General features: G+C 39.4%; 1 protein-coding gene across 1 annotated transcript; it reads left to right on the forward strand.

Moving 5' to 3' along the window:
- Positions 1–14,886: 14,886 nt before the first annotated feature.
- Positions 14,887–17,335, forward strand: LOC144268181 (pulmonary surfactant-associated protein D-like). The gene is made up of 2 exons (XM_077822833.1): positions 14,887–14,992; positions 16,959–17,335. The coding sequence occupies exons 1-2, from the start codon at positions 14,887–14,889 to the stop codon at positions 17,333–17,335; spliced, it is 483 nt and encodes a 160-aa protein (XP_077678959.1).
- The last annotated feature ends 253 nt before the right edge of the window (positions 17,336–17,588 follow it).

Consider the following 17,588-nt stretch of genomic DNA (forward strand, 5'->3'; position numbering starts at 1 on the left):
GTGCTGCTGCTTCCAAGTTTGAGCATTTAGTTATGTAAGTATCCTTGATGACAGCATTCAGTACAGATCCAAGCCACGTTGTCCAGCAATGGGATCTGACTGCATGTACATTGTTTGTATGCTGACCTGCTCAGAATGGATTATCAGGAAGAGACGGCAAGAAAGGCCCTAAAGGGGAAAAGGGAGACCAAGGTATAGAACTATTTACTTCATCAGGCGTACTTACTGTTCACACAGATAGCAGTTTGATAATTTTTTTAACCACGCCTCTTTAAAAGGATGCTTATCACAAACCATGTAGCTCTGCAAAACATGTACAAAAAGGTTCATAACTGCTTATAATAATAAACCATGTAAGCTCTGAAGGGTCTTAAATTCTTGTTGGTAATTACTAAAAGGCGTAGATTAAGCTGACAGTATTGTTTAAAATGTGAAAACAAAGCCTGTTACCCTTCAGAACTGTATGCCTCTGGGATGGGTAATGCATTGTAGAACCTTTCATCCTTTTCAAAACGTTTTCCTGTTTGTTGTAAGAATTCTTTTAATCTTAATTAAATCACTCAGTCAATAATGAGCTGCTCATTACCATGGGAACACGTCAGACTTTATATTTTATTATTAGATTTCAAGGGCCAAGTTCTTACCTGATTTACACCCTGGAATTCCCAGGTGAATTGTCAGAATAGAACTGCAAATAGAATTTGGCCCTAATTGATCAAACCTCCTCCTATTCATCTATAAATCTTTTGTTGTTCACTCACCTTTTTGTCTTTTTTTAAATTTGTTTTTCATATAATCAAAACGAGGATGACCAGGATTAAAGGGATCACAAGGTCCCCCAGGAGAGATGGGCCCTGCTGGACCAATAGGAGAGAGAGGCTGGCCAGGAGAATAAGGATATATTGGACATAGAGGTAAGTACCACGATTATTTTGGTTGGGAAGGTTAATAATATCACTAGCTACTAACCCTTGGTCCATCACTAGGGCTGCTAGGAACTATTATTATACAAATAATAATACTTATAAAAGATTTAAAAACCAAATATGATATTTACCCCAGCTAAATGATTCCTTAAAGATGGTCCTTAAAGTACCTAAGTAACTAAGGATGCCTAGATGTTTTATAAGCAACACTATTGGGATTATAACTCAAAGAAAGAAAATTTAGGCTGCATATCAAGAAAAAAATCCCTACCAGTGAGTTGTGCTGTAGCAGAGCATGGAATAATCTCTCAAGGGCTGTGGTTGAAATCCAATGTCATAAATATCCTGGAGAAAGCCCTAGCAAATATACTGTAATGGAACACTCCTATGCTGCCCCAGGGAATAGAATAAATGTCCTCATAGTGGAGATGAGCCTAAACCATGAAGTTTGGATGCAGGGCTTAGTTTGAGCCTAATAGTAGAACTGAATAAAGATCAGTGGTTTAGTTTAACATAAATTCAGATGAAGATTTTATCCAGTCTTGAGCCACAAAAATTCTCATCAATCAAGTTATTATGTTAAATTTCAACCAGTGTTTTCAGCAAAGCTGCAAATTTCACATGGTTTTCATGCTAAACCATAAATAAGACTAGGACATGTTTACTCAATACTAACCCAGGAAATGTAATAAATTTCTCATTGAGCCTGGTCTGAGTTGTGCGTTCATTTTTAGATATGATACCAAATGAGTTTCATATTGTTTAATTGCAGATATTTCATGTGTGTTCTACCAAACAGGGCTTTCCTGTTTGTAGCTTCTAATATTTTATCGCATGATGACTTTTTAAAAAAGATTTTAAATGAAATGTTAACTTTGTCATAATTATCTGATTGCTACCTGAACCCCTTTGCATTGGAAAAATGAGAGAGTAAAGAATTTTGTACCAGAAAGAGCTTTTCCTGGTAAATTGAATTGAAAAGTGATCATGTGTTATCACATTTAGCAATTCTCAGCATCTTAGTTTCTTGTCGACATTAAAAGTGGTAACCAGTCACATGTTGTTGTTTTTTAAAAAAATCTGTTCTGTGACAATAGGGATATCAAAATAATAAAATACAGGAACATTTACTTACACCCTTTTAATCTGTTCTATTTGATCAGGACTGCGAGGTGTCCCAGGTTTGAAGGGTGACCCAGAGAATACCTGTCCTTCTGGGCCAAAGGGGATAAAGCTTCACTAGGTGAAAAAAGGAGAGAGGGTAAGTGGTTTCATTAAGCTGCATTGCATATATCAGTGATTGCTTCCAGTTTAATAGTGCTGTATTCAGAAATAGATCATTGTGGGATATTCTGCAGCTGGACGTGTGTAATGTTAATTTTCTATGTGGTGTGGGAATTATTCAGGTTCCATTTGAACCATCTGGTTTTGATGGAATAGTTTGACAGGGAACGGCTCTGCCCCAGAAAGCAATCAGAAATGTCCCTCTGAAATTTACTATTACATATTGGTGCTAGATTTCAAATTATGCATGCTCCTCAAGTCTCCCTTTATTACTCAGTCACTCATTCATCGCTCAGTCTTACAGAGTCTATAATCAATCAAATAGAAAAGCCCAGATTTATTCCCATCAGTAGATATGTAATATAATAACGAACACCGGAAAATAAAATGTTAGGGTTTTGTTTGTCTATTTCCCTTTCTCACCCATTAGGGCTACAAGGAATCACATATTTGCTGTGTCCACCAGGAATCACAAGCTCCACTGGGCCAAAAGGTGACAAATGTTCAGTAGGTGCAAAGGGAGACAAAGGAGACAAAGGTAAGTGATGTAGGCAAGCTTGAGTTGTGCATTACAAATATTGCTTCTAATTTGATAGTGTCTCTGCTGCTGTAAATTGCCACAGCTCTGTTGATTTCAGTGGAGCTGTACCCATTTATACCAACTGAGAATTTGGTCCATAGTACGCAAATGAAGTGCACATGTTGAAAAGGTCAAAAATTCCATTTAGTTAAATAAAAAGCTAAAGTCTATATACTTATCTGAAGCATAACCAATGACTTTTGCGCTAGAAATCAGTCATCAGCCCTTAGAAATACTGTCTCTCTAATGACATTCTGGCAATTAGTTCTGACCAGCTTGAAAACTACTGAGCAACTGTGACAGAATATCAGTGCTTACTATTCTTACCCATATAACCAATTGACCAGTATTGTTTTAGTGAATAATTAAACCACTATAGTCATGCCAGTGGGCACTATTCCAGAATAAAAGTGACTTCATTCTAAAATAATTATTCTACTATTCCTATGCTGGTTAGTTTCCCCGTGTTAGACACATCCGTAGGGGATAGGAGTGCAAAAATAAACATTCCTAGAAAGTTAAACTAAACTAATTTTCCTAAACATTAATACTTGTTTAAATTGAATAGCTATATTCTTAGTTTATCTAAACCAGTTTCACCACCCCCAACTGTATTCACACTACAGGATGCTCTTAAATTATGTATGTTTTTGTTTACCTGCAATCTCTATATGAAGTCAGAATTACTCATGTCCAAGCTGAATTGCCTAACTTTGGTAAAAGAGTTTAGCTTTCATAAGTACTCTGATATTATCATTGACATTTACCAGGTATCATATGGTAGAGTTACATCGAGCATTTTAAGTAGAGCTGATCTGGAATTTTTCAACAAAACTTTTTTCATAAAAAATGTAGATTTGAAGAAACTGGTCCTGTTTGTGAAACAAGATCAGTTTCAAGGGATCTCCCAACTCAGAAATTTTTTAGAAAAAAATGCTTCAAAATTGTCAAAACAGGATGTTTCAACTTATTTGAACAGGAAAGTGTCACTTTTTGCAAAGAAAACAAAACAACAACTTTGTTTTCAAATTAGAGTAAATTATACTAAAATGATTTTTACAAAAATTAAAAAGCCAAAATGTAAAGAAGTTTCAAAATTACTGACACAAATATTTTGATGAACCAAATTGAAAATATTTTTCCAATTATCCGTTTTTTTAAATTTTTGAGATTTCATCCCATTTTTCATCTTGCTTCGGGAAACAATGTCAATCTCAAAAATTTACACAGGATAGGAAAACCATTTCCTGCCCACTTATAATTATAAGCATTCTTTTTCTATGCAATTGTTATTCATAAAGAGTATCAACAAGCAAACGGCAAAGTCCGTATGTGGCACCATCATAATTATTATACTTGACATGTATATAGTGCTTTATATTTTCAAAGTGATTTACAAATATTAATCAATTCTGCAGGGATACCTCTGGAATAGGTAGGTGTTATCTGTATTTCACAAATGGAGCGAAGGGGACACAACTTGTGGAAGATGTGATTTGTCGAAGATCAGCAGCTAGCTTCCAATAGAGCTTTTTTTAAGAACTCAGGTTTCAGAGTAACAGCCGTGTTAGTCTGTATTCGCAAAAAGAAAAGGAGGACTTGTGGCACCTTAGAGACTAAACAATTTATTTGAGCATAAGCTTTTGTGAGCTACAGCTCACTTCACAATTTATTTGAGCATAAGCTTTCGTGAGCTACAGCTTGCTTCATCAGTATGAAGTGAGCTGTAGCTCATGAAAGCTTATGCTCAAATAAATTGTTTAGCCTCTAAGGTGCCACAAGTACTCCTTTTCTTTTTAAGAACTCAGGGATTCCTGGACCTCAGCCCCATATTCAGATAAATAAAAATATGTGAGGGCATGGTTATCCATTTGTTGGAGCAACGTACTGGGAGTCAGGAAGCCTGGGTTCTATATCTAGCCCTGTCACAGTTTAATTAAGTGACCTGGGTCAATTTGGTTGACCTTTCTGGCTATATCTACACTGCAATTAAAAACCCGCAGCTGGTCCATGCGAGCTGACTCGGGCTCGCAGGACTTGGGCTAAAGGGCTATTTAATTGCTGAGTAGGCATGTGGGCCTACTCTCCTTTTCTCTCCTGCTGGTAATAGCTCATCTTACCTGATCACTCTCGTTATAGTGTGTATGGTAACACCCATTGTTTCATGTTCGCTGTGTATATAAAATCTCCCTCCTGTATTTTCCACTGCATGCATCTGATGAAGCGAGCTGTAGCTCACAAAAGCTTATGCTCAAATAAATGTGTTAGTCTCTAAGGTGCCACAAGTACTCCTTTTCTTTTTGCAAACACTTTACAGGGGGCTTTGCAGATTTATGGTATATCAGTTTTTAAGACAAATTGTCAAATTCCGCTTTTTGTGCTAAACAATTTCAGTTCAAGTAGAAAGCATGTTGGATAAAATCCAAATGAGTGGATGAAAGTCCTGAAAGAAGGGTAAATTGATGGAATAGTCTTCTACAAAATCCAAAGGGAATTCAAGACAGACTTGACATTGTCCTGATCAGTCATAAGAGGTCACTTGCACACCACATAGTCATGTTTGACAGTGCATTTGCTTGCATGGTTAACACTTCTTATTTCTGTTGCTGTCCCCCAGAGGCCTCAAGCTGGAACAGAGTTCAGTTATGGTAGGTGTTGTACAAACCCACAGGAAGACAAGATCCTAAAGAGCTTACATTTTACTTTAAAAGGTTCCATGCATTTCTTCTTAGAATCAATTGAGTACCTATATTTCTGTCAAAATTTGGACTGGTTGTTCATTGGACTGCATAGTGATCTGTCGGAATATAAGATGCTGAATTTTTATACTGCTGTTCATTGCCTGCATTTTTTGCTAGTGAAGTATTAAATGCACTGTACCTCCAGGTATGAAGAGTTTAAATGGAATTAGGTGACAAACTGCATGAATTTTCCCAAACAGTCTCAGGCCCCAAGGATCTTCAATAAAATCAGTTTTATTAGAAATAGAGAAAATCTTAACAAAACAAAATAACTGGTATGAAAAGAGGAGGTGCTTAAATGTAAAGCTGAGCAAATAATTGATTTTTGGTTGGGAGCTTAACTCAGTCTGATTTTTTTTCTTTTTTCCCTCACCAATATGCAAAACCAAAAACATTTTGTTTCAGTTAAAAGAAAAGCCCCTGAAACTAAATGAATACATTTTACTTAATTTTGGGGGGTTTATATATAGTGACAGGGTCGGGCCAGATAGCTACAGGAGAGTAATAGAAGGCAGATATATTAGCCCCAGGTTGAGTAGGTCCCTTTTCCCTGGGTAAGGTAACAGGGAAGGTTCCAGAACAATCAGGAACCTTCTGGAGACAATTAAGACAGACAGGCTGATTAGAACACCTGCACCCCATCAAGAAGCTGCTGAAATCAAGGCAGGCTAATCAGGGCACCTGGGTTTAAAAAGGAGCTCACTTCAGTTTGTGGTGTGCGTGTAAGGAGCTGAGAGTGAGAATGCATACTGTTGGAGGACTGAGGAGTGCAAGCATTATCAGACACCAGGAGGAAGGTCCTATGGTGAGGATAAAGAAGGTGTTGGGAGGAGGCCATGGGGAAGTAGCCCAGGGAGTTGTAGCTGTCACACAGCTGTTCCAGGAGGCACTCTAGACAGCTGCATTCCACAGGGCCCTGGGCTGCAACCCGGAGTAGAGGGTGGGCCCGGGTTCCCCGCAAACCTCCCAACTCCTGGTCAGACACAGGAGGAGTTGACCTGGACTGTGGGTTCATGAAAACGGCCAAACTAAGGGCTGCCGTGAAGCTCCAAGGTGAGCAAATCCGCCAATATGTGCAAGACCCACCAAGGTAGAGGAGGAACTTTGTCACAATATAAATATATGTGTGTGTGTGTGTGTGTGTGTGTGTGTGTGTCTAAGTAAAACCTAGTTTTGAAAAAAGAACGAGGAGTAGTTGAGGCACCTGTTTGACCAGAATTTGCCAATAGTCTTGGTGCTCCACAAAATTAATTCTTCAGCTACTTTACTCTTCACTGAAAAAATTTCACCCAGCTCTACTTACATGGCCCCATCACAGAAATATCTGACCTCCAATAACTTTTCCTCTGCCTGAAAGACTCCCCCTAATATCTGTTTGAGTTTCTGTGAAATGAAGACATTAACCTACATTACCATATTGACTGTAGAGGTAGCATTTTACAAAAAAAATAATGGTTGCACCTACTTTAGAAACAGACTGTACTCCTTTTTCCAAGGCAAAGAGACTGGATTGCCTTTTGCTGTCACAACATCCAGCTGTACATCATTGCTGAGACTCTGGTTTTGCATATTTGAATAGGCCCATGTGTCTCACAAATGTACAATGCAAAAAGGTGCACCTAGAATTCTGTGATGCCTTTGCTGAAGCTGACTCAATTAAAGGTAAATAGCTTATAATGTCTCAGCCCAAATTAGTTTCCACACCTTAAAGGTTGATTTTCTTTCCTGGCTAAAGTGGTTATTTAGATGTCAGTATCTCCATAAGTCCTCATCTTAGAGATAGGGCCCATGTTCCCATTGGTTCCCTCTTCTCTATTTAAAATAGAAATTCTTGATAGATGAAGCTGCATCCATCATAATTATGCTTATAGTAGAAGGAATAATAATCATTTTTTAAAATATTGTAGTTAAAAGACATGAAAAGTTACATATAGTAAAAACTCTATCCTGAGCTGCTAGGCAAAGAATGGTCCATTTCTGTATCAGTCATCAGAATACACATAAAATTAATTGGGGGAAGTTATTTCACCTACCCGGATGGTGCTGGTGGAGACATGCTGCACAAATTGATATGGGCAGGCAAATCCCTTTTAATTAGAACTGTATTGGGAATTTTCCAATTAAATGCTTTTTTTTTAATCAGAAAATGTTAGTTCCTCAAAACCAAAACTGTGTTTGCAAAACAGGGTTGGTTTTGACAGGTCTCCCGACTCAAAAATGTATTGGAAAAAAGTTTTGAAATTGTCAAAATGTGCCATTTTTGACCATTTTTAAAATTTGAAACTTTCTTTTTGAAATTTTAGTAAATGTATCCCAACCAAAGTTAAAACATTTTTAAAGATCCAAATCAAAACAAAATAGCTGAAATTCTTGAAATGAAACATTTCAATTGACCTGATCTGCACATTTTTTGGATTGTTGGTTTTTGAAAATTTTAGATAGTTCGATTTTTTTGTCCCCTTTCCGAAAGGGAATGAGTGCTGAAATCTTGAAAATGCTCACAGGGCATGAAAACTATTTTTCATCCACATCTCCTTTAATGGGTTTAAGATTTATTTTTACTATTCTTTTTACAGTACACTTGTTGTTGGGAACTGAAAGAGGAAAGAGGAGGAGAAGAAAGAGGGATGCTGCAAAAAATGTATTTTGAAAATTAGGGCCAGTTTCTGAAATCCTTCTTCAGTCTGATACCTTACACCACAAGTAGCCTACTGAAGAGAACAGGGCTGTTTGCACAGTAACGTAATACTCAGTGTAAGGATGTCAGAATTTAGTCTTTAATATTTAATTTTTCAGTTGTGTATGTACAAAATCTGTTTCAGCATTAACATCAGCAGTGATTCCTATTTGATATTTGCAGTAAGGATTTTTTTAGCAAGGCTTTTTTCCTCCCTTACCATATTTTATGACATTATTAAGGTGTTTTCTCTTCCACCCACACTTCTACCCCCTTTTTTTCTTTTCCTGTTTTTGATTGAAGCCTAGATATATTGGTGGGCCACACACTGGATATTTGTATTGTCTGTAGAATCTTTATTTAAAAGAGAAGTTTTCTTGAAAGTACCTCATATCTTAAACTATCCCATTTTGGTCTCATCTCACTGATAAATGACCACTAACACGAGTTCTTATTGGTGGATTTGTTTGTATCTGGAAATTAAATTTTGTGTTTAATTTCCTGCTGGAGCCAGGTGGTGCATTGATTCTTGGAAGAAGAGATGACTAGAGACTGCCACATTGAATTGTAACCTGCCTGGGACACTCTTCCTACTCAAGCTGCTTCTACCAGTACATACCAAATTCAGATCTATACATTACCCAAGTCAAAACTGACACATTCCCTTCTACCTTAGAACTATCCTTTCCAACATTCCAAACGAGCCTAGCCAAGCCTTACTTTTTATTTGATTTATTTTTACCCAGGACATCAAACATAATCCAAGATCAAAACGTTGTGGAAAGTAAACAGCACTCAGTTGTTCCAAGGTTGAAACTTTTGCAATTGGAATAGACAGCCACATGCCTATTACTGGCAACTTTTTTCCACAATGGTAGTCATGAGTGCCAGCTGCCTGAGAATTATGTCCTGAGATTTTTGTAAGGGAAGGGTAGATCATCAGTGTGACAGGGTGGCCTACCCCTTTAAAGGCCGAAGAACTGGAGCTGGCTAGCCCCTGTCCAGTTAGCCCTGCCTGCAACACTTGGGATAGAGCCAGGGTTAGTTAGTAGAACTAACTGGGTAGAAACAGCAGCAAGAAGCTGCCGAGTAAGGGAAATGCATAGGAAGCTGTACAGAGACTGCAGAGAGTGAAAAAAGCACAAAAGACCCGGCCACCAGGGGAGTTGCTCTAGCTAGGAAGGTCTGGGAGTAGCCTGCTAAAATAGGAAGGCACCTGAGACAGCAGTTGGACTTTTTATTTAGCAAGGTAAGTGGATTCCTACAAGCTTAGCATATTTTTGTGTGTCTCAAACAGAAGTAAGAGAAGAATGTGGTATCTTACGTAAACTGTTTTATAGTGTTACCCCACAGGTGCTTTCGTTTCAGTGGTGGGTGAAGTGATTGCCGTCTATCTAGTCTGTAGGTTTTATAAAGTGCTTTAGGGACCTTTGTGATGACGGTGCTACATTTTTAGGTGAAAGCTGATAATATCATTTCATCATTCCTGGGCATGTAAGGTGCTTGCAAAGTCTTGTGAAACATTTCATGGTGGGTCAGTAATAAGATTCGCCAACTTCTCTGAGATAAAAAAAAATGTTTAATAGAAAAACAAGTCAAACATTAAGCAATAATTATTCTAGTGCTTTTGGTTTCAGTACAGAGAGGTGAAATAGTTAACTTCAGTGCATTCAAAATAAAATGCTATTGTGTCCCCTCCCTTAAAAGAAAATATAAGTGCAGCTTACATATGCAAAAGTTTAAAATACCCATAGGTTTTCCATCATCCTTTAAATTCTTTCTATGACAGCTCCTCGGCATTATTACTTGAAACTAGAATCTGTTTCTTTACCAAACACAAAAATGTACATTGGAGGGGCCTTTCCCCCTTCAGCTTCACCAGCAGATCAAATAATAAAATAATTCAAGTGTCAGTTTGGGGAAAACTCTGGACTTTTCTTTTGTGTTTTCCCCTTATTATTACAGTAAATTTGACACACCATTGTAAAACAATTATCCCCTACCTCAGAAGTCTAAATAGAAAGACTGGGCCTGATACTCTTCTCACACTGGTGTGAAGAGGTACTTCTTGCTTTTACAGTTGTGTCAATATACATGAAATATAGATATGATCCAAAACCCTGGAACTATTTATGGACTACAATGGATGACTCTGGCTTCCTACACAACTCCCAAGTTTCCACTAGGCTTTGGGGCTGGACCCACAGCCTTTATTAACCACCCCCCCCCCCAAAAAAAAAAAACAAACAAAAAAAACAAACAATTTGAGAGGAACTCACCATAGAGAACCCGAGAGAGACTTTCACTCTATCAGCTGCCTCATGCGGGTTTTTCAGTGGGCAGGATTTACTCAGGCCTTAACATGAATCCTCATGCCTATCCTGATGAGGTAGATAAATGAGTAAATTGAACCCAAATTGAACCAACCCTTGTTTTTGTTTTGAAAATCTAAATCTTGGCTGAAAGGGGGTTGGCAAAATCAAAACCCATTCCCAGTTTTACCCATCTCAATAAACATCCCATCTATAAACTATATAACGGGCAGTTATTTGGCTTTCCAGGCAGCCTACAGTGGATGATGGAAAAATGCCAATGCTTCTTTTCTTGCTCTCTTGTAGGACTGTGTATTCAGCTGCACTAGTTCTCTTTCTCCTCCTCCTCAAGGCTAGAGCCAGGGCACTGTGAACAAGGGAAAAAAACAGGGTGCAGGGAGAGCAGCTTCTTTTCTGGGCCTTATCTGAGCTTGGTCCAGCTGTGCAGCTCCTCTGCCCAGGCTATCTTGTCCTCCGCCTGCCCATGGGCATGCCACACCTTTGTCTGTGCCTCATCAGCATGGAAACACAGCTCCCCCTTTAGTCCAACAGTCTGGCTGCTAAGTGAATTCTGACCAGCCAGACCCTGCCCTCCTGGCTCCCCTTGTCGTTCCTGTGCCCTTGCATGCCTGCTTCCCTAAACAGCAAGCCCAGTGTCCTAGCAAGCCTCACGGACTCATTGGTTAACAGTCCTCAAATTATATGGGACATTAGCCTCCCATAATATTATTTTACACAGTGGTTCTCCATCAGAAATGAAGCACTGAACTGAGGTGATGTTTTGATGCTGCACAATTTACTGTACTTTGCTACACGAAGACAGGCGGGAGCAGAGGACAGCTGTGTAAGCTCCAGGTCCCTAATTCCTATGGTCTTTGGGCTCCTTACTCCCTCTCTGTTCTCAGCAAAGGGGGTGGTTAAATATGCCATGCTCTTCACATTGTGTTTAATTTTCCCATTATTGTTCCCAGGTCAAGCCCTTGAGCTATGCATTTTCATGCTTTTCACATCCTCCTCCTGGGAATGTCATTGGTAAGGGCCTACAGCTCCAGTCAATGCACATGTGAAGAGAAAGCAAATACATGCATGTTCATTCCCTGTGGAATCCCTGGGAACAATGGTTTACCAGGCAGAGACAGGAAGGAAAGTCCAAAAGGAGAAAAGGGAGAGCTAGATATAACAATACTAATTTCTCAGGGCTACACTTAGCCAGAAGAGTCCTAGGGAAAAAAGTTTTCCTTCCTACTAAAGAAACTAGCATTCAACTAATTACATGTTACAATCATATGACCCTGTTTATCAGCACTACTATGAACAGAGTGATTGTCCCCATCCCAGACTTTCTTTCAATAAGCTCAGGTCACAATGAAATCCTGTAAAATAGTTAAATTTGTGAGATCACACAGTAAAACATAGCGATGCTTTAAGCATTAAAGAGGACATTATTTAGTGAAGAAACCAATCTCTTCTACCCTTAGCAATAGGGTTCAAAGGTTACATGATTTTCAGCACACAGGCAGCAATTGTTACTTCCCCATATAAACCTTTCCCTGTGTTTCCAACCTACCTATGCAAGCACAACTGTTTTGTTGCACGTATAGAAAGTTATAAGTACTTTATAATTCCATCTTCACTGTGAGGTGAAGTCCACTGAATAACTCCAAAGTCCTGTCAATAAGGCACTTCCTTCCTGACAGCCATGTGGAATTTTCAGGCTCCAGAAATGCAGAGCCTGATCCTGCAAACACTTACTCAAGGGAGTGCTCCTTTGTCATGGTAATCATCTCACTGAAGTCAAAAGGGAGGAGTCTGACGTCAATGGTACTTACACAGGTAAAATAATGTACCTGGGTATAGATTTGCCAGGTTAATCATGTGTCCATGCATACTGCACATTAATGGACTGTACAGAAATGTTTTGTGTCAGATCTTCAGCTGGTATAAATAAGGATAATGCCATTGAAATCAATGATCTTCTTGAGAAATTCAAAAATCAGCAGAACTCTACTGCTTTACACCTACTGAACATTTGACCCACATCTGGACACACTTAGAAGCATTTCTGGAATTTTAGTGAAACACAGGTATTAATATTTTTATTAAGAAACATGCTCAGTCCAGATACAAACTTCGAAACCATTTGCAGGTGTTCAGATCTGGCTTTCTAATTTGAGTCTATTAGGGTAACTGGATCAAGTCTTGAACTTTGGATCATCATCAGGATCTGAACTTCCTATAATATAGGGTATACTTCTGGGTATTATAGTTTGTGCCCATCTGCAGCTATGGCAGCAATTTCAAACTATGACAAGGCTGAAAAATTAAGTTACTCACTTGCTGTATTTTGGTTTTTCTTTTTCCCTCAACACCTTGGTTGACAGGGTTGAGAGGGACACAGGTCTCCCAGGAAAAGCTGGACCCTCCGGGCCAAAAGGCAAGAAAGGTTCAGTAGGTGAAAGAGAACCAACAGGCCTTAGTGGAGGCCAAGGTAAGCGGAACAGTCTTTTGTTGAGATAATGGCAGCGTACATTTGGCCTATACTTGTGCCACTTTCCTGTTTGCTGGATCAAGCAAACAAGTTTTACTCAAATGAAAATTCATGAAGTGTAAACTTCACAGTCAGATGTACAAAAATTGCAGAAACTGAATTTTAAGTTCATATGCATGAGTATTTGCACAGGAAGTGTTTGCATGCTCAGTCAAGGAGTGGAGACAAAACCATGTTGCTTACCTAACCCATCACAACTAATTAGCTCAGCTCAATGACTGAAAATCAAATACAGGGAACTGTTCACCATCAACCCACAGAATGTGAAGAATGGTCTAACTAGAATAGACAGTCACCTTTTTGTATTATGACTGGTTTGTGCAAAAACTTTACAAATTGCGTTAGGTGAGCTTTGTCCTTTCTGTATGAAGGAGCAGAAACACTTTGAGGTTTCTCTACAAGATGAAATTGACCAGCACAGCTATAAGTGGAATAATTATTTTGTGTCATGTGTGACAGGGTCAGGCCAGATGGCTACAGGAGAGTGATAGAAGTAGATATATTAGCCCCAGCTTAAGCAGGTCCCTTTTCCCTGAGTAAGATAATGGGCTGTTCCAGAACAATCAGGAAGTTGCTGGAACCAATTAAGGCAGGCTAATAAGGACACCTGGAGCCAATTAAGAAGCTACCAGAATAAATTAGGACAGGCAGGCTAATCTGGGCACCTGGTTTTAAAAAGGACCTCACTTCAGTTAGTGAGGCGCGTGTGAGGAGCTGGGAGCAAGAGGCACAAGAAGCTGAAAGTGAGTAGGTGTACTGCTGGAGGACTGAGGGCTACAAGTGTTACCAGACATCAGGAGGAAGGTCCTGTGGTGAGGATAAAGAAGGCGTTGAGAGGAGGCCATGGGGAAGTATCCCAGGGAGTTGTAGCTGTCACGCAGCTGTTACAAGAGACACTGTAGACAGTTGCACAGGGCCCTGGACTGGAACTCGGAGTAAATGGTGGGCCCGGGTTCACCTATCCCCCTCAACTCCCTGTTTGAGACAAGAGATGGTGACCTGGACTGTGGGTCCCACCAGAGGGGAAGGTCCCTGGCCTATCCCCCGACCCACTAAGTGGGTCAGCAGAGACTGCAGGGATTGTTCTCCTACCCTTCCCCATGCTGGCCAGTGATGAGGCTAGCTGAGTGAACGGCAGGTTTGAGTCACTAGCAAAAGTGGCCAAACTGAGGGCTGCCATGCATCTCTGAGGTGAGCAAATCTGCCAATAAGCGCAGGACCCACCAAGGCAGAGGAGGAACTTTGTCACATGTGACAACAATAATTATTCTGCTATAGCTATTCCAGTCAATTTCCAAAGGAAAAGAAGCCCTTAGAGGTGTGGGAACGGGGCAGTCCAGAAGATTTGCAGGGCTAAGAAATGAGCTAGGTAGGCCTTGGAGAGTCACTTGGGGGATGGAGTTTGATAAACTTGAACTTCCAAGGGAAGCCTCTTATGGGGCAAGATGGACACTACAGTAATACAAATAGGTGGAGCTCGAGGGTTTGCCCATCACTAGACTCATGTATTATTAAAACTGATAAAGTGATGCATTTTTTTCTAATTGTAAGTTTTTATGATTAAAAGTTAAAAGCCAGCGTTGCTGTGGGTGTTATTGAGAATTGTAACCTGAGGGTAGTTTCCCTTTCACTCAGAGTAGAGCTGTGGCTTCATAGTACCAGCTCTTGTAAAGAAACTCAGAAATACAAAGCAATGCCTTGATAATGTTCTACCAGTGATTTATTACAGGTCTGAGAGATGGTTTTACTGGGATCTTGCCTTTTTTTAAATTCATAATTTTCAAAAATTGTCTTTGTTGTAATGAGACAGTATGAGTAATGCAATTATGTTATCACTCCGAACTCGATCATCTTAAAACTCAAGTGAGGGAATTGGAAGCACAACTGAAGGTCTTGCAATCTAGTGTCAGGAAAGCCCAGAAAGGTAAACAGGGTGACGTGGCATGTTTTCCAATCACTGACAAATGGCCCCAACCAGAGAAGTGAAGTTTAGATCCAGCTTCAGATCTGAACTCCCTCGAAGTTCAAAAGGGTTCTGGTTGAAGCCGGTCTTCAGTCATTGATACTTTGAACCTTCCATCTACTTGTTTGACACTTTTGTAAAGGAATTCCATTCTGATGCATAGGGAAATATGGGCCACTCCTGCAAACAGTCACTCCGACATGTGTACTTAAACATAAGTGGAGTCCTATTGCGTTTAATGAATGAGATTATTCTTAAATAGGCTTGGCAGAATTCATTTTAATATAATTTTGACAGATATTAATGTTTATTTTTAAGCATTTTTATTATTATTGATTTAAATGTTCAGAGTTGTAAAAAATTATGGGTTTTAAGCATATTTTCTGTTTTTATCTATTTAAATTTTCACAGTGTGGGAAATTGTGGGGGTCAGACAATAATTATTTAATGGCAGTAGATGTTGAGATTCAAATATTTACAGCATTTTAATCATTAAAACAAAAACTATCAACATCACACATCAAAATATGCAAAGTAAATATCCTTAAATCAAACTCTAATAAGTTCACAAGCAGCATTTTTCTTACTTTGACTATCCATACATTTCTATTATCGTCTAAGGAAATATTTTTGTCAGCTTATGTGTGTATGGTGAAATTGACATTTATTGACATTTACCAAGAAAAATCTAATCCCTTCAAGCCTATTGTTACATTTCTGTACATGGGGGATAACTAATGGATCAGGTGCTAAGTTCCAGTCTTAAGTGGTTCTTAGACTACAAAAGCATTATTTGTATAGAATCCATGCTGTTTCCAATATGTCAGTTTAGCTGTCATGTGGCCAAAAAGAAGAGTGGGAGATAATTGTTCTGTGATCTTTACAGCAGATGGGTCCTGATTCTGCTCCCATCAAAGTCAGTGGCAAAGCTACCATTGGCTTCAGCAGGAGCAGGCTCTTAATAATATATAAGGACATGCGCTAATGCAAATTGAACTGAAAGTAATATGGCTGCAGGCTTCTCCCTGTGCCCTACCCCTTTCGTTGTGTGTAACCTTATGAATAAGTGCTACACTTCTATTCCAAAAACACTACAGCTTACAATAGTACTGCTGCAGTGTTTGCTCATGTTATCTAGCTGTACACAACCTCTAGCATCCGTGTGTGTGCGTGCACGGGTGATGTCCCCACCCTGCTCCTCACACAGTGTGTGGACACAAAAGAAGAATCCCCAAACTTACCCCATTTCTGGGGTTCACCTTTATTATTAATTTGGGACAGGATTGTAACTCACTATACACTTGCTCAAGGGAGGCCACTCACCTGCTTATTTCTTGCTTGGAGCAGATGGGCAGGAAGAGAACCTTGTCTTCATTCCACCCTTCTTGTTGGCCAGACTAACTGCACCAGTGTAGCGTGAATAGTGATTTATTGGTGGTATAGCCCAGCAGTAAATTACTACACCCCAGGAGTAAGGAGGAAACAGGGGAGGAGGGGTGACTCGGAGTCCCAGTGCATCTCAGGACTGTTCCTGGATAGTTCACCATACATACACACCCTCCTTCAGAGCTGTGCCGAAAGTCACTATCCAGTCCTTAAATAACAATAATACAACATCAACTGTAAGATTACTCCTGTGATGTGTCTATTTCAAGGGTTTCCCCCTCCAGACCCCTTATTCCATGCAGCTAGGTCTCTCAATAAAAGATTAAACCCTTTTTAAACTCCTGGTTTGGAGCTAATAGGACTCAGCTGCCCTGGCATCAGAACGCATCAGCAAAAATAGCTGTGCAATTTTACACAGAGTTCTGACATTAGGATTAGTCACAAAAGAGCCCTTTTTTCCTATGTAGGCTCCCAGAAGCAGCTTCCCCATTATAGTGTGGTGAAAGTAACGTGGCTGTACTGTGCTAATGTGTCTTCCTAGTTCTGCTTTTCCCAAATGGCATGACTGTCGGTGAAAAAATATTCAAAACTGAGGGCTCCGAAGGCAACTTTGAGACTTCAAAAGCTGTGTGTTCCCAAACTGGTGGCCTGCTTGCTTCTCCAAGGAATTCTGCAGAGAACAGCGCCATCCAACAAGTAGTAGCTAGGCATAAAAAAATGCCATTTTTTGGAATAAATGACATACAGACAGAAGGCACATTTAAGCATCTAAATGGTGAAGCATTAGGATACTCAAACTGGGCATCTAATGAACCAAATAATTCTGAAGGAAAAGAGGACTGTGTAGAAGTGCATTCAAGTGGCAAGTGGAATGACAGATCCTGTGCAGAAAAACGGTTAATAATTTATGAATATTAATCTACCTGCCCTTTTGGTTATTTGTCACTTAGTACAAATGTACTTACAGCTTTACATATTGTTAATTATATCAATTTACAGTAGCCCTACATTTTGGACATTGTGCTGTATCAGTAATGTAAAACACACAGCTGTCTACTGTATGTGAAAAACTATGGTCCAATAAAATAATCATGGAACACTGATTAGTGTACTGAGCTGATTAAAACTGGGGATATTCCAAATGCTGTGAGATGGTTGATGCCCACTCATT

Source organism: Eretmochelys imbricata, chromosome 7, assembly GCF_965152235.1.
Source record: "Eretmochelys imbricata isolate rEreImb1 chromosome 7, rEreImb1.hap1, whole genome shotgun sequence".
NCBI lineage: Eukaryota > Metazoa > Chordata > Testudines > Cheloniidae > Eretmochelys > Eretmochelys imbricata.

Coding starts and splice junctions, on each gene's coding strand:
- LOC144268181 (XM_077822833.1), top strand. CDS start 14,887: ATGCAATTATGTTATCACTCCGAACTCGATCATCTTAAAACTCAAGTG. Junction 14,993..16,958: donor TGTCAGGAAAGCCCAGAAAG/GTAAACAGGGTG, acceptor GTGTCTTCCTAG/TTCTGCTTTTCCCAAATGGC.